This window comes from Ceratosolen solmsi, unplaced genomic scaffold (assembly GCF_000503995.2).
Source record: "Ceratosolen solmsi marchali unplaced genomic scaffold, CerSol_1.0 scaffold39, whole genome shotgun sequence".
NCBI lineage: Eukaryota > Metazoa > Arthropoda > Insecta > Hymenoptera > Agaonidae > Ceratosolen > Ceratosolen solmsi.
In genome coordinates, this window is record NW_011948433.1 from 2257719 (window position 1) to 2271396 (window position 13678).

General features: G+C 30.7%; 3 protein-coding genes across 7 annotated transcripts; 1 reads left to right on the forward strand and 2 right to left on the reverse strand.

Moving 5' to 3' along the window:
• Window positions 1–445: 445 nt before the first annotated feature.
• Window positions 446–4991, reverse strand: Wdr24 (WD repeat domain 24). 2 transcript variants are annotated; one of them, XM_011502489.1, is made up of 11 exons: window positions 4854–4991; window positions 4643–4752; window positions 4451–4567; window positions 4162–4384; window positions 3613–4075; window positions 3313–3476; window positions 3049–3241; window positions 2832–2982; window positions 1743–2368; window positions 902–1063; window positions 446–834 (listed from the first exon to the last, which is right to left on the reverse strand). In XM_011502489.1, the coding sequence occupies exons 2-11, from the start codon at window positions 4737–4739 to the stop codon at window positions 706–708; spliced, it is 2325 nt and encodes a 774-aa protein (XP_011500791.1). In that variant the 5' UTR covers window positions 4740–4752; window positions 4854–4991; the 3' UTR covers window positions 446–705. The 2 variants fall into 2 exon arrangements, with proteins under 2 accessions (XP_011500791.1, XP_011500790.1); XM_011502488.1 differs by having other exon boundaries at window positions 2826–2982.
• Window positions 4992–5165: 174 nt separating this feature from the next.
• On the forward strand, window positions 5166–6553 carry ATPsynO (ATP synthase subunit O, mitochondrial). Its single transcript, XM_011502490.1, has 4 exons — window positions 5166–5362; window positions 5719–5763; window positions 5839–5949; window positions 6055–6553. Exons 1-4 carry the CDS (start codon window positions 5336–5338, stop codon window positions 6493–6495), a joined length of 624 nt encoding a protein of 207 aa, XP_011500792.1. The 5' UTR covers window positions 5166–5335; the 3' UTR covers window positions 6496–6553.
• A 458-nt stretch (window positions 6554–7011) lies between these two features.
• On the reverse strand, window positions 7012–13070 carry Marf (Mitochondrial assembly regulatory factor). Of its 4 annotated transcripts, none has more exons than XM_011502491.1 (13): window positions 12959–13070; window positions 11817–11900; window positions 11205–11468; window positions 11005–11131; window positions 10534–10927; window positions 10351–10458; window positions 10233–10253; window positions 9526–9679; window positions 9320–9458; window positions 8642–9251; window positions 8389–8553; window positions 7287–7483; window positions 7012–7219 (listed from the first exon to the last, which is right to left on the reverse strand). In XM_011502491.1, the coding sequence occupies exons 3-13, from the start codon at window positions 11371–11373 to the stop codon at window positions 7015–7017; spliced, it is 2289 nt and encodes a 762-aa protein (XP_011500793.1). In that variant the 5' UTR covers window positions 11374–11468; window positions 11817–11900; window positions 12959–13070; the 3' UTR covers window positions 7012–7014. The 4 variants fall into 4 exon arrangements, with proteins under 4 accessions (XP_011500793.1, XP_011500795.1, XP_011500794.1 ...); XM_011502493.1 differs by having other exon boundaries at window positions 11809–11900; XM_011502492.1 differs by lacking the exon at window positions 11817–11900.
• Window positions 13071–13678: the final 608 nt, after the last annotated feature.

The following is a 13678-nucleotide window of genomic DNA, read 5'->3' on the forward strand; positions in this document are numbered from 1 at the left end:
ATCACCAGTCGTATATAGAACAGATCTCGCCATATAATTAAATTTTATATTTTTATAATCTTGCAGATTGTGCCTTTTTAAATATTTTGTGATTCGCATAAGAATATAGATTTTTCTCAAATTACTTTCTCACAAATGTAATAAAAATTGCTTAAAGTATCGGCTTTATTAAGTACATCGTCTAGTACCAAAATTACATAGATAAATTGCTTATTTATAAAATATTTACTTATAAGAAAGAAAGAAAAAGTGTATAAAAACTCTTCATTATGCAAGGTGTAAAAAAAATGTTTTATACTTCTAATTGCTTTGGAATGCATTATTTTATTAGCTGAATGTTAATCCACAACTACCCTGCATAGCATTTAGTAAAATAAATAATATTATATAAGAGAAAGAAAAAAAGAAAAAACAAAACAAAAAAAAAAACAAAAAAAACTGTATCTTATTATTTATGACCCGACAGAAAACATTGTCAAGTACTATTATTTAATATATTATGTACACATATAATATAATTGATCACAGAATTAGTGTAGAAAACAGTACGAAAGGCTGCAAATTTTCATCGCTTGAATTTTACTTAATTTCGTTCCTACTATATAATGCATTGCATCCTTGTAAAGTGCAATTGTCGTGTATTAAAATCGAGGTACGAATCTTGAAGAATCTTGAAGACTCTTAAAGATTGAAAGAACCGGAATCTCAGATATATTCACAGGTATGGCCACAACCAGTTGGGCACTGCTTATTCGTATTGAACCATTCGCTCATGTGATTAACGTGTCCACCATGTGCACACCCTTGGCACCAGGCGTAAACTCCTCGAACGACCTGTTTAACACAAGAATACGTAATGACTAATGATCCCGTGTTATCGCGAATGCGTGAATTACTCTACCTGATGGCAAATTGAACAGAGAGCGTGTTTCGATGAGTGACATCGGTCGCACAGCCAAGCCGATCTATGAAGAGGCTTCGTGCATGATGAGCAGCATGCGTGTATTGTTGTTGATTGCTGATTAAGTTGAGATACCGATGGGATCCAAGCTAGCTGTATTATCTAAAAAATTAATTAATGATTTTGGACGAGTCAGGACATTCGTAAATATCAAACTGGCGTTTGGTTTTTAAAGTGTCCTTTAATTATTTTTTTTTAAATGGTCACGACCCATTAAACATGTACTCAATGAGATAACAAAGTCCGTTGTTGAATACAATTAATATTTGTTAGGATGGTAACGTACGTACAAAATATTTAAACTCAATATCAAAATTACTTTTACAATATTAACCCTCAACCATTGACTTAAATTTCCAGATTAATTAACAAATGAAATAACCGATGATTAACGAGTACATAAAATCGTTCTTAACATTTCTTAACATTTGCGATCGTGTCGAAGATAAATATTTCTATTTAAAAGTCGAATTATCCTTTAACCTCTTTCACATACTTGTCTCATTATCTTACTTTTATCTCATTGAAAGCTTTAATTGCTGATTGACGTTTTTTGCGCATACTTTCACTTTATGGAAGAAACTTTATTTAAACAATTTCACTTACACGATAGTAAGTGCGCGCTTAGTAAATGCTCCCATATACAATAAATAATACATATTATGTTTTTTCATTTGCTCAACGATAACGTCAAAAATTCAATATTTTAATTCTTTAAACTTTCTAACTAACTCATCGAAAAGAATTGTTAAAAGTTTTCAGCGCAAAATATAATACTTACCCTTGTAGCAACCTCCCACAATTTGAATTTTCCTAATATATCCAAATACTCTAAGAGCCAATGCTCCTGTAAGGCCATTTCAATGTTAAGGTCCTTACGCCTGTCGCCGAGCGCCAAAAGAATACAAGCTGCTGTCTGAATGTCTTTGGTGTTTGCGTGGTGCCTGAGGGCGTCTTCGACGAGGCTTGTTGGGTCCCAGAATGTCGGCTTCGGCACTGACGCGACGATCAACTGGCAGGGCTGGTCCTCGACCATTATGGACAGAGTATCGTCGTTTATGTCCGGCGAGTGGTTTGGAAACTGTTCGGGTGGAGGGGATCGATTTTGAATTTCGTGCCTCAAGGGAAAGGCTTCCTTCGGCAGAGACCAGTCGTTGTCGTTGTTCATGTTATCGATGAAACCACTATTGTATTCGATGGTCAGTGGCTCTAATTCGCCCTCGCCGAAGGAAAAGTCGCCCTTCGGCTGGCGCTTGTAACCTGGCAGTGACCTCCTATAACTGGATAGAAAGGGTCCGACGAAATTTTGATTCTCCGGAGGCTCGTCCGTTTCAGTTTCGTCGTCGCCACCGCTCACAACACCCGGTGCCGCTTCGCCTTGTAGCGATTTAACATCGTTTTCAAAGCCTTTGTCAAAGTACTTAGTTAAATTTAAGCAACAGTGATGACGTGTAATATTTATGTGTCTAAAATTTTACTTTATTTTAGTTTATATATTTGATTTTTACAGGTTTATATGATTGACGGTGCTTAAAAGTCGTGTCGATTGAAGCATTATTATTATAAATTAGTGCCACGATAGGGATGAGGATAAAAGTTTTGGTATTTTAATCCAAGTATACGATTAATTTCATCAATGATTAATTCTTTTCATTCTATTTAAAAGATATTTTATTATATTTCGTTGCGGCCGCTTGTGCAATTTAACTGGGCTACGATAATAAGAAATAGATACGATTTTCGTAGCAATAGCTCCCGATAGTTTCACAATCAAAAGAATTATTTGTCTATCCATTGTCTATCAAAATAGAAAATCAATTTTCTCACTTTACAATGACGTATTGTAGATAAATGTTGAAATTACTTTTACCTGGTGTCGATTGATCGTTGTTTGCACCTAGGCAAGGTAAATTTAATGTATTTGCTACATCTTGTTCGGACACTGGACGTCTTGGCGCATTATTATTGTTACCCAATGGATTTTCAAAGCAAGTCTTAATAATGCTCCATATTGTACTTACCTATTAGTTTCATTTATAATTACTTTACATATTGTGAGAAAAAAATATTTATCCTTACGTACTTACATCGTTCCTACCAGCATTACTGGCAACGATCGAATTATGATCGCAAACGTCATTTAATCTTCCGTTTAATAAATAATTTTCCGCGCAAATTTTAAACCACTTGAGCTCCCTACTACTATTGGGAGTTAATGCGGTAAATCTATGCATCCAACTTGAGGCTTGACAAAATGTATCATTGCTCACTGGCGTTTTTCTGTAAAAATGTTACTCGTCGTCCTCATTATGTACGTACGAATGCATTAACCATGTATCGAACTAGCATACCTCATTATCCTACTGGTAATTTGTTCTACGCTGGTTGGAGTACTAACCGTCGTTTTACAAGCATAAGCTATATCACCTTTTGTATTTAATGCGATGCCTTGTGGATTAGCACTGCTTGCCGGTCTCGTGGCATCTTGAAATACATGATGATACAGAGTACAATCCTAAATTCGAATGTCAATAATGTCAATATTATAATTCAATTGAAATGAAGAAAAGGAAAATTATGGCTAATTTGAAGCTTTGCATTAAAATATCGAGTATTATTTCCAGCAAATTTTAGAAAGTCACACTACTCACTCTGCTAGTGGATAGAAACGATTGTGGATCACCTCGCCAAGCTATTCCAGTTGGAATATCTTTGTGTTCGCTAAAACTAGCAAAAGGAATGTATGGTCTTCTTATATCCCATACATTGATACTACAGTCAACAACGAGAGCGCTACTTCCAATGTGATATTTTCTCTGCGGCCTCCATTTGATACGACCCACCGATGCTATCGTGTGTATAGTGTAGTCGCAACTTGGTTTCGCTGTCAAATCCCATACTTTTATGGTCTTATCCCTCGAGGCTGTAGCGAGCCACGTAGTTTCTGGATGCCAGTCGCATGCAAAAATGGGTCCACTGTGTGCGGTGAAATGTTGAAAATATCTGTCGGACCTGCGCAGGTCCCACAATTGAACGTGTCCATTCTCTGAAACTGCTGCAAAAGTGTGAGCTTGATGCGGTGAAAATTGAACATCTCGCACTGATTCTGTATTACTAAATAACATAAACGTAGGATTCACGATTAGGAAGGAAATATGAAATATTAGAAATTATTAATAAATAATATTTAAAATTACTACCTGTAAAATGTTCTCGTTGCTTCTTTTATTCTGAGATCGAAACATTTCATCGTTCCATCTTGAGAACCCGATATCAGCCACATAGGCTCTGACATATGAAAACTAACTTTATTTACGGTACGCTTATGATCGGCAAATACATATTCTTGCTTAGATCTCGACGGCCGATTTAAATTCCATACAACTACCGCTCCATTTGTGGCTGCGGTAGCCAGAATATGATCTGCGACGAACAATATTTCATCGATATTGTCTCAAATTAATAATTTACTTTAATTTAATTATTTACCTTCTATAAGATTCCAAGCCACATCGTTGCAAGAGAAATTTAAATTTAAATTCTTCCCTACTCGCAAGTTACAAAATTCCTCAAACTTGTCCTCCAACAATGTGAATATTTTGAAAACTAAAAGACAATATTTAATAATTACAGCAATTTTGCAACAAAATTTTAAGTCGTAGACACCAAAGAGATACTTGCCATTTCTGCCAGCTATCACAACCTGAGAATTGTCTTTATTTAAGGCCAGTGCGTTAGCCGGACCATCTTGGGTGATATACGAAGTTGTCGAGGTCATGATAACATTTCTTCTATAATCGGTAAATTTATTGGATATTTTTAAGCAATTTTTTTAAATAAATCTCAGTGTTCGACACTTGATTACACAAATAAATAATCAGGTTATGTTTACATTTATCATATAAGACGGCGTAGAAAATAATATTAAGACATTCCTCTGTACAGCAAGTATTCTTCAAAATCTTCCCAACATCACATTCAATAAAAGATATAAAAGAAGCGTAAAAATTCGAATAATCATAACAGATGCACGAAAAATTAAAACAATAGTTTTTAAAATAGCAATCATTAAATTAATGAGAATTGTTGGAAGAAAAGGAGAAAAAACATGCAGACGACGCTGATAGTGGTAACGAAGTATTCGAATGTCGTAATCTTTTGCACAGCTTTCGTAGTAATTTCCGTCAGCGTCGGCGATCGGAGGAAGTCCTGTCTGCTTAACTGCGAGTCTTCTTTTCCCCAATCATCTATCAGCTGTCCTAATTGTCCCGAAACCCGATTCGTCTACGTTATGCAATCAGTTTTGGCGGCGGTGGTGGTGGTACTTTAATGTTAATTAATTTTACCCTTAGTGTAAGGTGAAAGCTATTCGAAATGGCATCAAGTGGCATTGGCATTATTGTAAGCTCATTTACGAATAAACAATTTTAAAATCGAACAATTTATTAACGTAGCGACTTGATTTTTATTTCGATTCTTCGATAATCCGTGGCAGGCATTTTGAACACTTCTAACATAACCTTACTTGTTCAATTGAAGTTTTAATGTATTTAATTTTTAAGATAAATTAACAATATTTCTGATTATTACATTAATGAGCTTCTATTTTTGATATACCATGGGCAATCAGAATCAATTAGATCATGAAGTGCGAAGACATATTTTACTTATATAACTAATTATATCATTTAAAATATTCTAATAGGTAGACAACTTATATTAATATAAACTTAGTAAAGATAAGGATTTATTTTTAGGCAAGAACATTTTCATCGTCGTCGATGGCTCAGCAGATGATAAAAGTAAGAAAATTGAAGTTAATCATGTTTGTAATCAATATTTTTTCTGTCGTAAATAATAATGTTGTCGTTTTACAGCCACCGATTCAAGTTTTTGGCTTAAATGGTCGTTATGCCACAGCTCTGTATTCTGCTGCCAGTAAACAAAAATCTTTGGATACTGTTGAAAAGGATTTACTTAAATTTCAAGTAATTATACAACATTTATATTATGAATGTTATAATTTGTATAGAAATTATTGGCAAAATCTATTCTTAATAAATTTCATATATTTCTTCTTAATTTGTATATAGCAATTGTTAAAAACTGACAAGAAATTAATCGAATTTATCAAAGATCCTTCCATAAAGCGCAAAGTAAAATCTGATATTTTACATCAAACTAAATTTAACTTCAACCCAGCAACGATAAATTTTTTGAAACTTCTCGCTGAAAATGGAAGATTAGCAAGTGCAACTCAAATAGTTAATATCTTCAAAATCATAATGGCAGCAAGCAGAGGAGAAGTGGTTTGCGAAGTAATCACCGCCAGTCCACTCGATGGGGATAATAAGTCAAAATTAGAAAAAGCTTTAAAATCATATTTGAAAAAAGGTCAAACCATCGTACTCACGACAAAAATTGATCCATCTATAATTGGTGGTTTGATTATATCCATTGGTGATAAATATGTAGATATGAGTGTCGCTAGTAAACTCAAGAAATACACAGAAGCTCTCAATCAAGCTATTTAAAATCAATTTTTCAACTTAATGTTATCATAATGTAAGAAAATTTAAATAAATAGGTATCAAATCAAATATTAAGTTTATTATTAATAACAAATCATTTATTTTGAATTTTATAATGTATAAATGAAAATTGACTAATACATCTTAAGCTCAGCTCATACTTTATAAAGTAGATTATTATTAAAGATCTAGAATTCACGTATTTGAAAAATCAATTACTCAAACAACACCAGTGTTGATTCAGTGTTGATTATATAAATCAATAAATACTACAAATTCATTAGTTTCTAAATGGTATGAAATAAAAACAAAAAAAATCAACATTATATAATTGTACGTTATCAAGTTAAAAGATTTGAAGAGACTAGAGTTGTAATAGAAACATTCTTAGATGCTCGACAAATTATTCTTGGAAAAAGAATTTGTCTTGATATATATGTATATATGTACATCGAAAACGCTCTATCATTGTCACATACAAATTTGTAAACATAATTATAATGGGGGAGGGAAAGGGGGGGATTAAATTAAAGATTTCAAGTATGCTGAATCAAAAAGATCCAATTCATTTGCTAAATAATTTGCCTTATTTCTTAGAACTTTGGCTTTTGTACCTGCTTCTTCTAAGCTATGAAGTGTTGCATTAATTTTTTGCGTTTCTTTATCCATTTCAGAAACGGTTTCATCAACGAAATGACATAATCGTGCAAATGTACTCAACAACTCCCTAAAATTATAATATTATTTAATAACAAACTTATTGACTGTAATTTTTCAGATACATAGTAACTTACTGTTGAACTTGATAGCTACAATTAGACGATGTAAGATCAACGATGAGTTTCAATTTCTTTGTTGCGTGTTCTACATATTGTTTCTTAAATACTTGTTCCTTTGCCTTATTTGTCCATATTAATCGTTCATACAAATACAAAGCACCATAAATTCCTCCAGTCAAAGCTATAAGTCTCCATCCAATGGTTTTTAACATCTATATAAAGTAAAAGTAAGTAGAACGTTTTAAACGTATATACTAAATTTTTAAAAGGTAGCTACTAAATTATTATAAATTTTAAGATAAATTAAGATGGCTATTATTTCAGTAAATGTAACATAATGATCAAGAACATAAGTGTCAAGAAAAATAAATATATATTAATATAATAATTGTAAAAAATTAATTTTTTTTTTGCAATATTTTATATTAGATAAAATTATTGATTTAATATTCGCGTGTTGTTTACGGAGCTGATTTTTCACAAGCATATTAAATATACTTTCAATAATGTAATCAAAATAAAGTGTTCAATTTTTATAATTTACATGAAATTTTAGTAAAACTACATTTTCAAGTTTAAAAATTTACTTTATAGCTCATAGATCAGCTTGTATAAATGAATTTCTAACTATTTACAATTCAAACTATTTACAAACAAAATATAGAATTACTAATACAACAATGTAAATTCATAAGAAGAGAAACCTTAGTTGTTGTTGTTGTTGTTGTTGTTGTTGTTGTTGTTGTTATTATTACTATTATTATTGTTATTGTTATAAGAATAAAAAGTATAATTATACATATATATTTTTTTCATTTTTTCATAGCTTTAGAAATATTTTACACGCTTATAAAAAAAATATTGCTAATATTATTGATAAAATTAAAAAAATTCTATTTATTCAAAGGTGCGTATATATATTGTAAATGCATGTATTGCATTCTAGAAAACTTTGTTTTTTAAAAAACTATTTGCCAAAATGTACACATATGTATATGTATATATATATATATATATATATATATATATATATATATATTTTTTTTTAAAGGAAACATTATCTATGTAGCTTCTTAAATATTAAGACTATACAATTATATGAATAATATTAACTTACAAATCCTACTATTAAAAGACCACCCATTGTGCCTTGAGAAGTAATCGATGCTATCGCTACTTTGGTGGCTAAGGGCCAATCGTCCGTAGCTGCTGGAAAGCAATTTGGTGTAGAAACAAATTTTGATGAATCTACACTGTCTGTAGGAGACATAATGGCAGGTATCTTAAAGAGTAAGATAATTCATTATTTAAAAAATCAACATTTTACCTACATCGATTAAACATTTAAAACATTTAAACAATGAACCAACCTCTTGTGGCAGATGTGTTATGGCAAGCTTTTTATTCTGTTTACGAGCAAACTTATTTATAAGAGCTTTAAGTCCCCATGAAAAACGAAATTCTAAATCTTCGTGAAAATCAGCGCATAAATTATCACAATTTAATCGGTAAAAAACCTGAAAGGCTTCTCTTTTCGGCAAAATAGTTGAACACGCCTGCTGTTTCTTTTCGGGCAACAAAGCTGACATCTTTTCAATCATTTCTCTTTGCGAATTGTCAATATTTAATGCTAAAGCCGTGCTCAAACGAGCTCTTAAATTTGATCCAAGTCCACGTTCCACGTGAACATGAAGTTCCCTTTTATAAATATTTAATGCCAGGGGCTCGATGTGAAAAGGTACATTAAATTCATTAATGAGAACAGATAATCGACGAATTTCCTCATTTAAGGCTTTTGATACTTTCTGTTCAACATCTTCAACGATTCTATGAATTTTTTCCTTCATTTCTTGAGTTAAGGCGACCAGCTGATTTTCTATAAAATTGATTTTATTATAGACCTCCTTTTTCTTTTTTTCCTGCTCAAATTTCATTTTTTGTGTCCGATCTAATATTTCATCCAACGTTTGACGAATTTCACTGCAATAAATTTAACTTTTATCAATTTATTTTTATAATGCCATTATACTTTAATTAATTTAACTAACGTTACGATGAGCTTTCCTTTCTGCGAGTGTTTTTCAAATTTAGTTTTCACCGCTGACTTGGAAATGCACTCTTCGAATTTTCGCTCGAAATCTTGAAATTCAAAATAGCGCTTTTGAAATCCATCAGCCAGTGCGACGTCTAGAATTCATTAATTTTTTCAGTTATAAAATCTTTAATTTTTATATATATTTAACGAAACACCTACTGTGAATTGGTTGATCTTTTTGCTCTTGAATACGAGCTTGGAGAGTTTCTTTAGCGGAAATAAAGAATACTCGTTCTTCAGCATCTTTTGGATTACATACTTTCAGTTCCTTTACCAAAAAATCAACGGACCGATCTTGATGCTGTGCTCTTACCTAAATTCAAACAACATTAAGTAAGATGAAGTATAAGCATAAACTTAAACAAATAACATAATAATAATAATTATGATAGAAATAAATCAATGTATATAAAATAAATGTACATTATGAGTTCTGTGCAGTAACGAAACTGTTTGTAAATAAACCGAATGAAGATTCAAGTGACTTGGTTACTTCAAGTAAAATTCACTTTAATTATAGAGAATTTTATAAAAATTTTATAACTCTACGTGTAGCTCTCCTTAAAATTGCTATAAATTAAGGTAAAAAAATATTATTGCATTAAAATAATAAAAACTGTGTACTAAAACGTAAAATTTTCTGTTTACTTTTCAAATTATTGCTTATGGTATTCAGAACATTTGACTGACTGCAAATTTATACTTTCGATAAATTTCTGCTAATTTGAAAAGTAAAAATTCGCCCAAGAAAAATTTTTAGGTGAAAAGCATTTCTTCAAAGTTCTAAAGTTGATATGCTTGCAAAAACATGATATTAAAATAAAATCTTATTTTGATTTATAGTGCAATTTAAAACATAATCTTACCTCTTTTTGTACATCGACCTGCTAAAGAATAAATTCTTGGTATCAAGAATTTTAAAAAATGTTAATATACACTAATTTCTATTCTAGTAGTACCAAGATTAATGTTTTATTATCTTACCTCATCGTAAAATTCTGGTTCCGCGGCAGATGCATCCCATCGATTCATTAAAATAAATATATTTGGTTTCGATAATCTAGTCGACACTTTGTGGAAAAAATTTTTCTCCTGCATACCACACAAATACTTTATATTTAAGATCTTTCAAAAATAAATTACATAAATTAAAAATAAATTGCTCACTGCTATCATCAGAGTTGACTCTGCATTAGCAACTAAGACAAAAACATCAGCATCGAGGCAATGTTTATCGATCCATTCATCAAGATTAGGCGTTACATCAACACCAGGACTATCGACAAATACTACGTCATCTCGCAAAAGTAGGCACTTATCTTTTGGCCAAAAAATTCTAACTAAATTACTTTCACACAATTTCTCTTTACACAGAGCATGGCCAAGTTGCCCTACCGATTGTACCGGTTGCTTTACGTCCGATACTTCTGTAATGAGATAGGCCTCTCCATTTTCAGATCCTTCGACTTGTAGAAAGCAATTGGTTGTGTGTCCAATACCACTGGGTAATATTTTATTACGCAACATTGCATTGATAACTGTACTTTTTCCATTACTAGTTCTGCAAACGATTTACATTTTTCATAATTTAGAAATGAATCGATCTTCAATGTAATTAAGCTAATACAAAATACAGACCTTCCAAAAAAGGCGACTTTCATATGATCCCTTTTAAGCACATCTCTGATTCCTTGAACTTTAGCATTATAACTTTCAACATTCTGTATTTCTTTTGGCTCGATAATTTTATTATTCTCTCGTAATACTTGAAAATTACAGATTTGCAATTACTAATTTTAATGCACAATTGATAAAGCGGTATCGTTAATGCTACTTACATCCAATAAATTGCGTAGTATCCTCTACATAATCATTAATTTCAATGAAGATATCATTGATCTTCTTCTTTGCCTTGACAAAAATCTGTAGAGGAGAATTATCAGTTCTAATATCGTTTGTACGAAACTGATTCTCCCCAGACATTATGCGATTAATAAGTGCAGCCATAAATTGATGTACCGAGTCGAGATGCTTAGCAAACTAATTTAAATAGAACGATCCGCTGTTGATGTTTGGTGATTACAAAGCATGCAGGATCGCAACTGAAAAAATAATAAAATGCGTTGATTAAACTATGTATAATATTTGTAACAAAACAATAACCTTAATTAAACACAAAAACGTGTAATAAACACATATCAATTATTATATATACAAATATACAAACACGTATTTATAAATTAAATTAAACAGAGATGTTAGTTGGCTTTGAAATTTTGAATCAAACGAACATAAAGTTACTGTTTTATGGGAAAAAACAAAAAAAATAACGTAATCATTGAAGTTAATTTTCTAAGTCTTAAATTATGAAATTACGGAACAATGTATGAACGATCACTGATGGTAGTTAACATAAAACTTTAATAATGAACGAGTAACAACTTGGAAACCTGTTTCTTCTTAGACATTGAAGTAATATTCCATACAAGTAACTATTTATACTTTTGTGCAGATAGTTTGATGAAATCTTAAATCTGAAACAAGTTTAATAAATGTCTTCAATGTGTCAAAGCTTTACCAAATATAACAAACTCTATTAGTCGATAAAATTACATCCCATTGTCTTTGTATTATTTAATTCTCGAAATTACCAAAAAAAAAAAAAGAGCTGTAAATTTATTTTATTTCATTTAATATTGCACAAACATTATAGAAACTTTTAACCTATAACAACTTATAATGAACATAGCAATCGCGCATATCGAGTGAATTTAATATTTTCCAACAAATAACGTACGCTTAATATAATTGAAATTTTCAGCAAATTGAAGTGTTAAACACAAATACCTTAACAGTTTTTTAAATTCACAGCAACGTACTAACTACGCTTTAATTACTTTTATTAGTAAAAATAAATGAAATAATAATAATGATAATAATAATAATAATAGTAATGTAACGTTATGGTTTTAATTTACCTTTTTTTGATTCTTTTTCAATGTTACAATTCGTTTATATTTTCGTTTAAGTAGATTATAAGTCGCGATAGTCGCTCAGTGTAAAAATGTGTTTCTCTGCTCTACTTTATCATTGCACCTACAATGAAAAAATTGTTTTTTGCCACTCGAATAATAATTTTTTCGCTATTTAATTTTAGGATTAAACAATTATTTTCAAGCTATTACCATAATAGTTGATGTTTGCATAAAGATTTAATTAACCGTATAGCCAACGATGATAGTAAAATACTGGGATCTGCTTTTACTTATCAAAGTCGATAGATCGCGATGATCAAAATTGCGAGACAATTTCGTGAGGGCTGCATGTAAGACATGCGCAGAATATATATAATATTATAACGTAATATTCTAAAATATCTAATAAGTCGGAAAATGAAAAGAGTTGTCGAAACGAGTAGAAATTTTGAAAATTAAGTAAAGATTAAAATTAATATTTTAAAAAGAGATTCACTTATATATTTTTATCATATAACGTATTGATTAATTATTAATATAATACGCACATGTATATGTAGAAATAAGAAAAAGCGTTTGGAGGGCAAAGAGATATTTTTTATAATAATCGATCTTACCCAGGCTAATTCTTTTAGTTAAATACAGATAAGGCACGTGTTAGATCTTCGATGATCTTCGAGCAGGAGATTGGTCTCGAATTTTGCCGTCTGGTGTAGTACAGTCCTTTGGTATATTTCTCTCTCTCTCTCTCTCTCTCTCTCTCTCCCTATATATATATATATATATATATATATATATATATATATATATATATATATATATGCACATACACATGCGTACTGCTAAATGAGTAACGTGTACTCATTTATTGATAAAATAGACAATCTTATTGTATAACAAATAATACTTTCGGAGCTAAACTCAGAGTTCTGTAATTCCGATTCACAATTTCTCATATTTCATAGTGACATTAGTTACATCACAGTCGCAGCGTCACACTTTTCTCATTGTATGAAAAGCATATCTTAAAAAACAAATTTTATAACCTAATATTAATTTACGGAAAGTTAGTTATTATGTCAGTCGGTCATTAATCGATATGATTTAATTCCAGTGATTTTCGGTTTATTTATTTAAGCAATTAATGAATGCTTGCATTAATTTGGTGATTTTCGGTTTATTTATTTAAGCAATTAATGAATGCTTGCATTAACTTGGTGATTTCAGTTATTTCTTGTCATAATAGTATCGCTTTAATTTCCGAACTTTAATAATCGAATATAAATTTTCAAAATTTAATTTTTTTTTTTTTTTTTTTTTTTTTTTTTAAATTTGAT

Bases quoted from the DNA above. Each gene is read 5' to 3' on its own strand.
- Marf (XM_011502492.1), bottom strand. From the start codon at position 11,373: ATGGCTGCACTTATTAATCGCATAATGTCTGGGGAGAATCAGTTTCGT. The intron at 10,254-10,350 runs GTAAGATAATAA...TTTATTCTTTAG, and splicing joins AACCAGAATTTTACGATGAG to CAGGTCGATGTACAAAAAGA. The intron at 9,680-10,232 runs GTAAGATTATGT...GTTTGAATTTAG, and splicing joins AGGTCGATGTACAAAAAGAG to GTAAGAGCACAGCATCAAGA.
- ATPsynO (XM_011502490.1), top strand. From the start codon at position 5,336: ATGGCATCAAGTGGCATTGGCATTATT. The intron at 5,363-5,718 runs GTAAGCTCATTT...ATTTATTTTTAG, and splicing joins CAAGTGGCATTGGCATTATT to GCAAGAACATTTTCATCGTC. The intron at 5,950-6,054 runs GTAATTATACAA...ATTTGTATATAG, and splicing joins AGGATTTACTTAAATTTCAA to CAATTGTTAAAAACTGACAA.
- Wdr24 (XM_011502488.1), bottom strand. From the start codon at position 4,739: ATGACCTCGACAACTTCGTATATCACCCAAGATGGTCCGGCTAACGCA. The intron at 4,076-4,161 runs GTAGTAATTTTA...TATGTTATTTAG, and splicing joins GCAACGAGAACATTTTACAG to TAATACAGAATCAGTGCGAG. The intron at 1,064-1,742 runs GTAAGTATTATA...TTAATTTTTTAG, and splicing joins TGTGGGAGGTTGCTACAAGG to ATAATACAGCTAGCTTGGAT.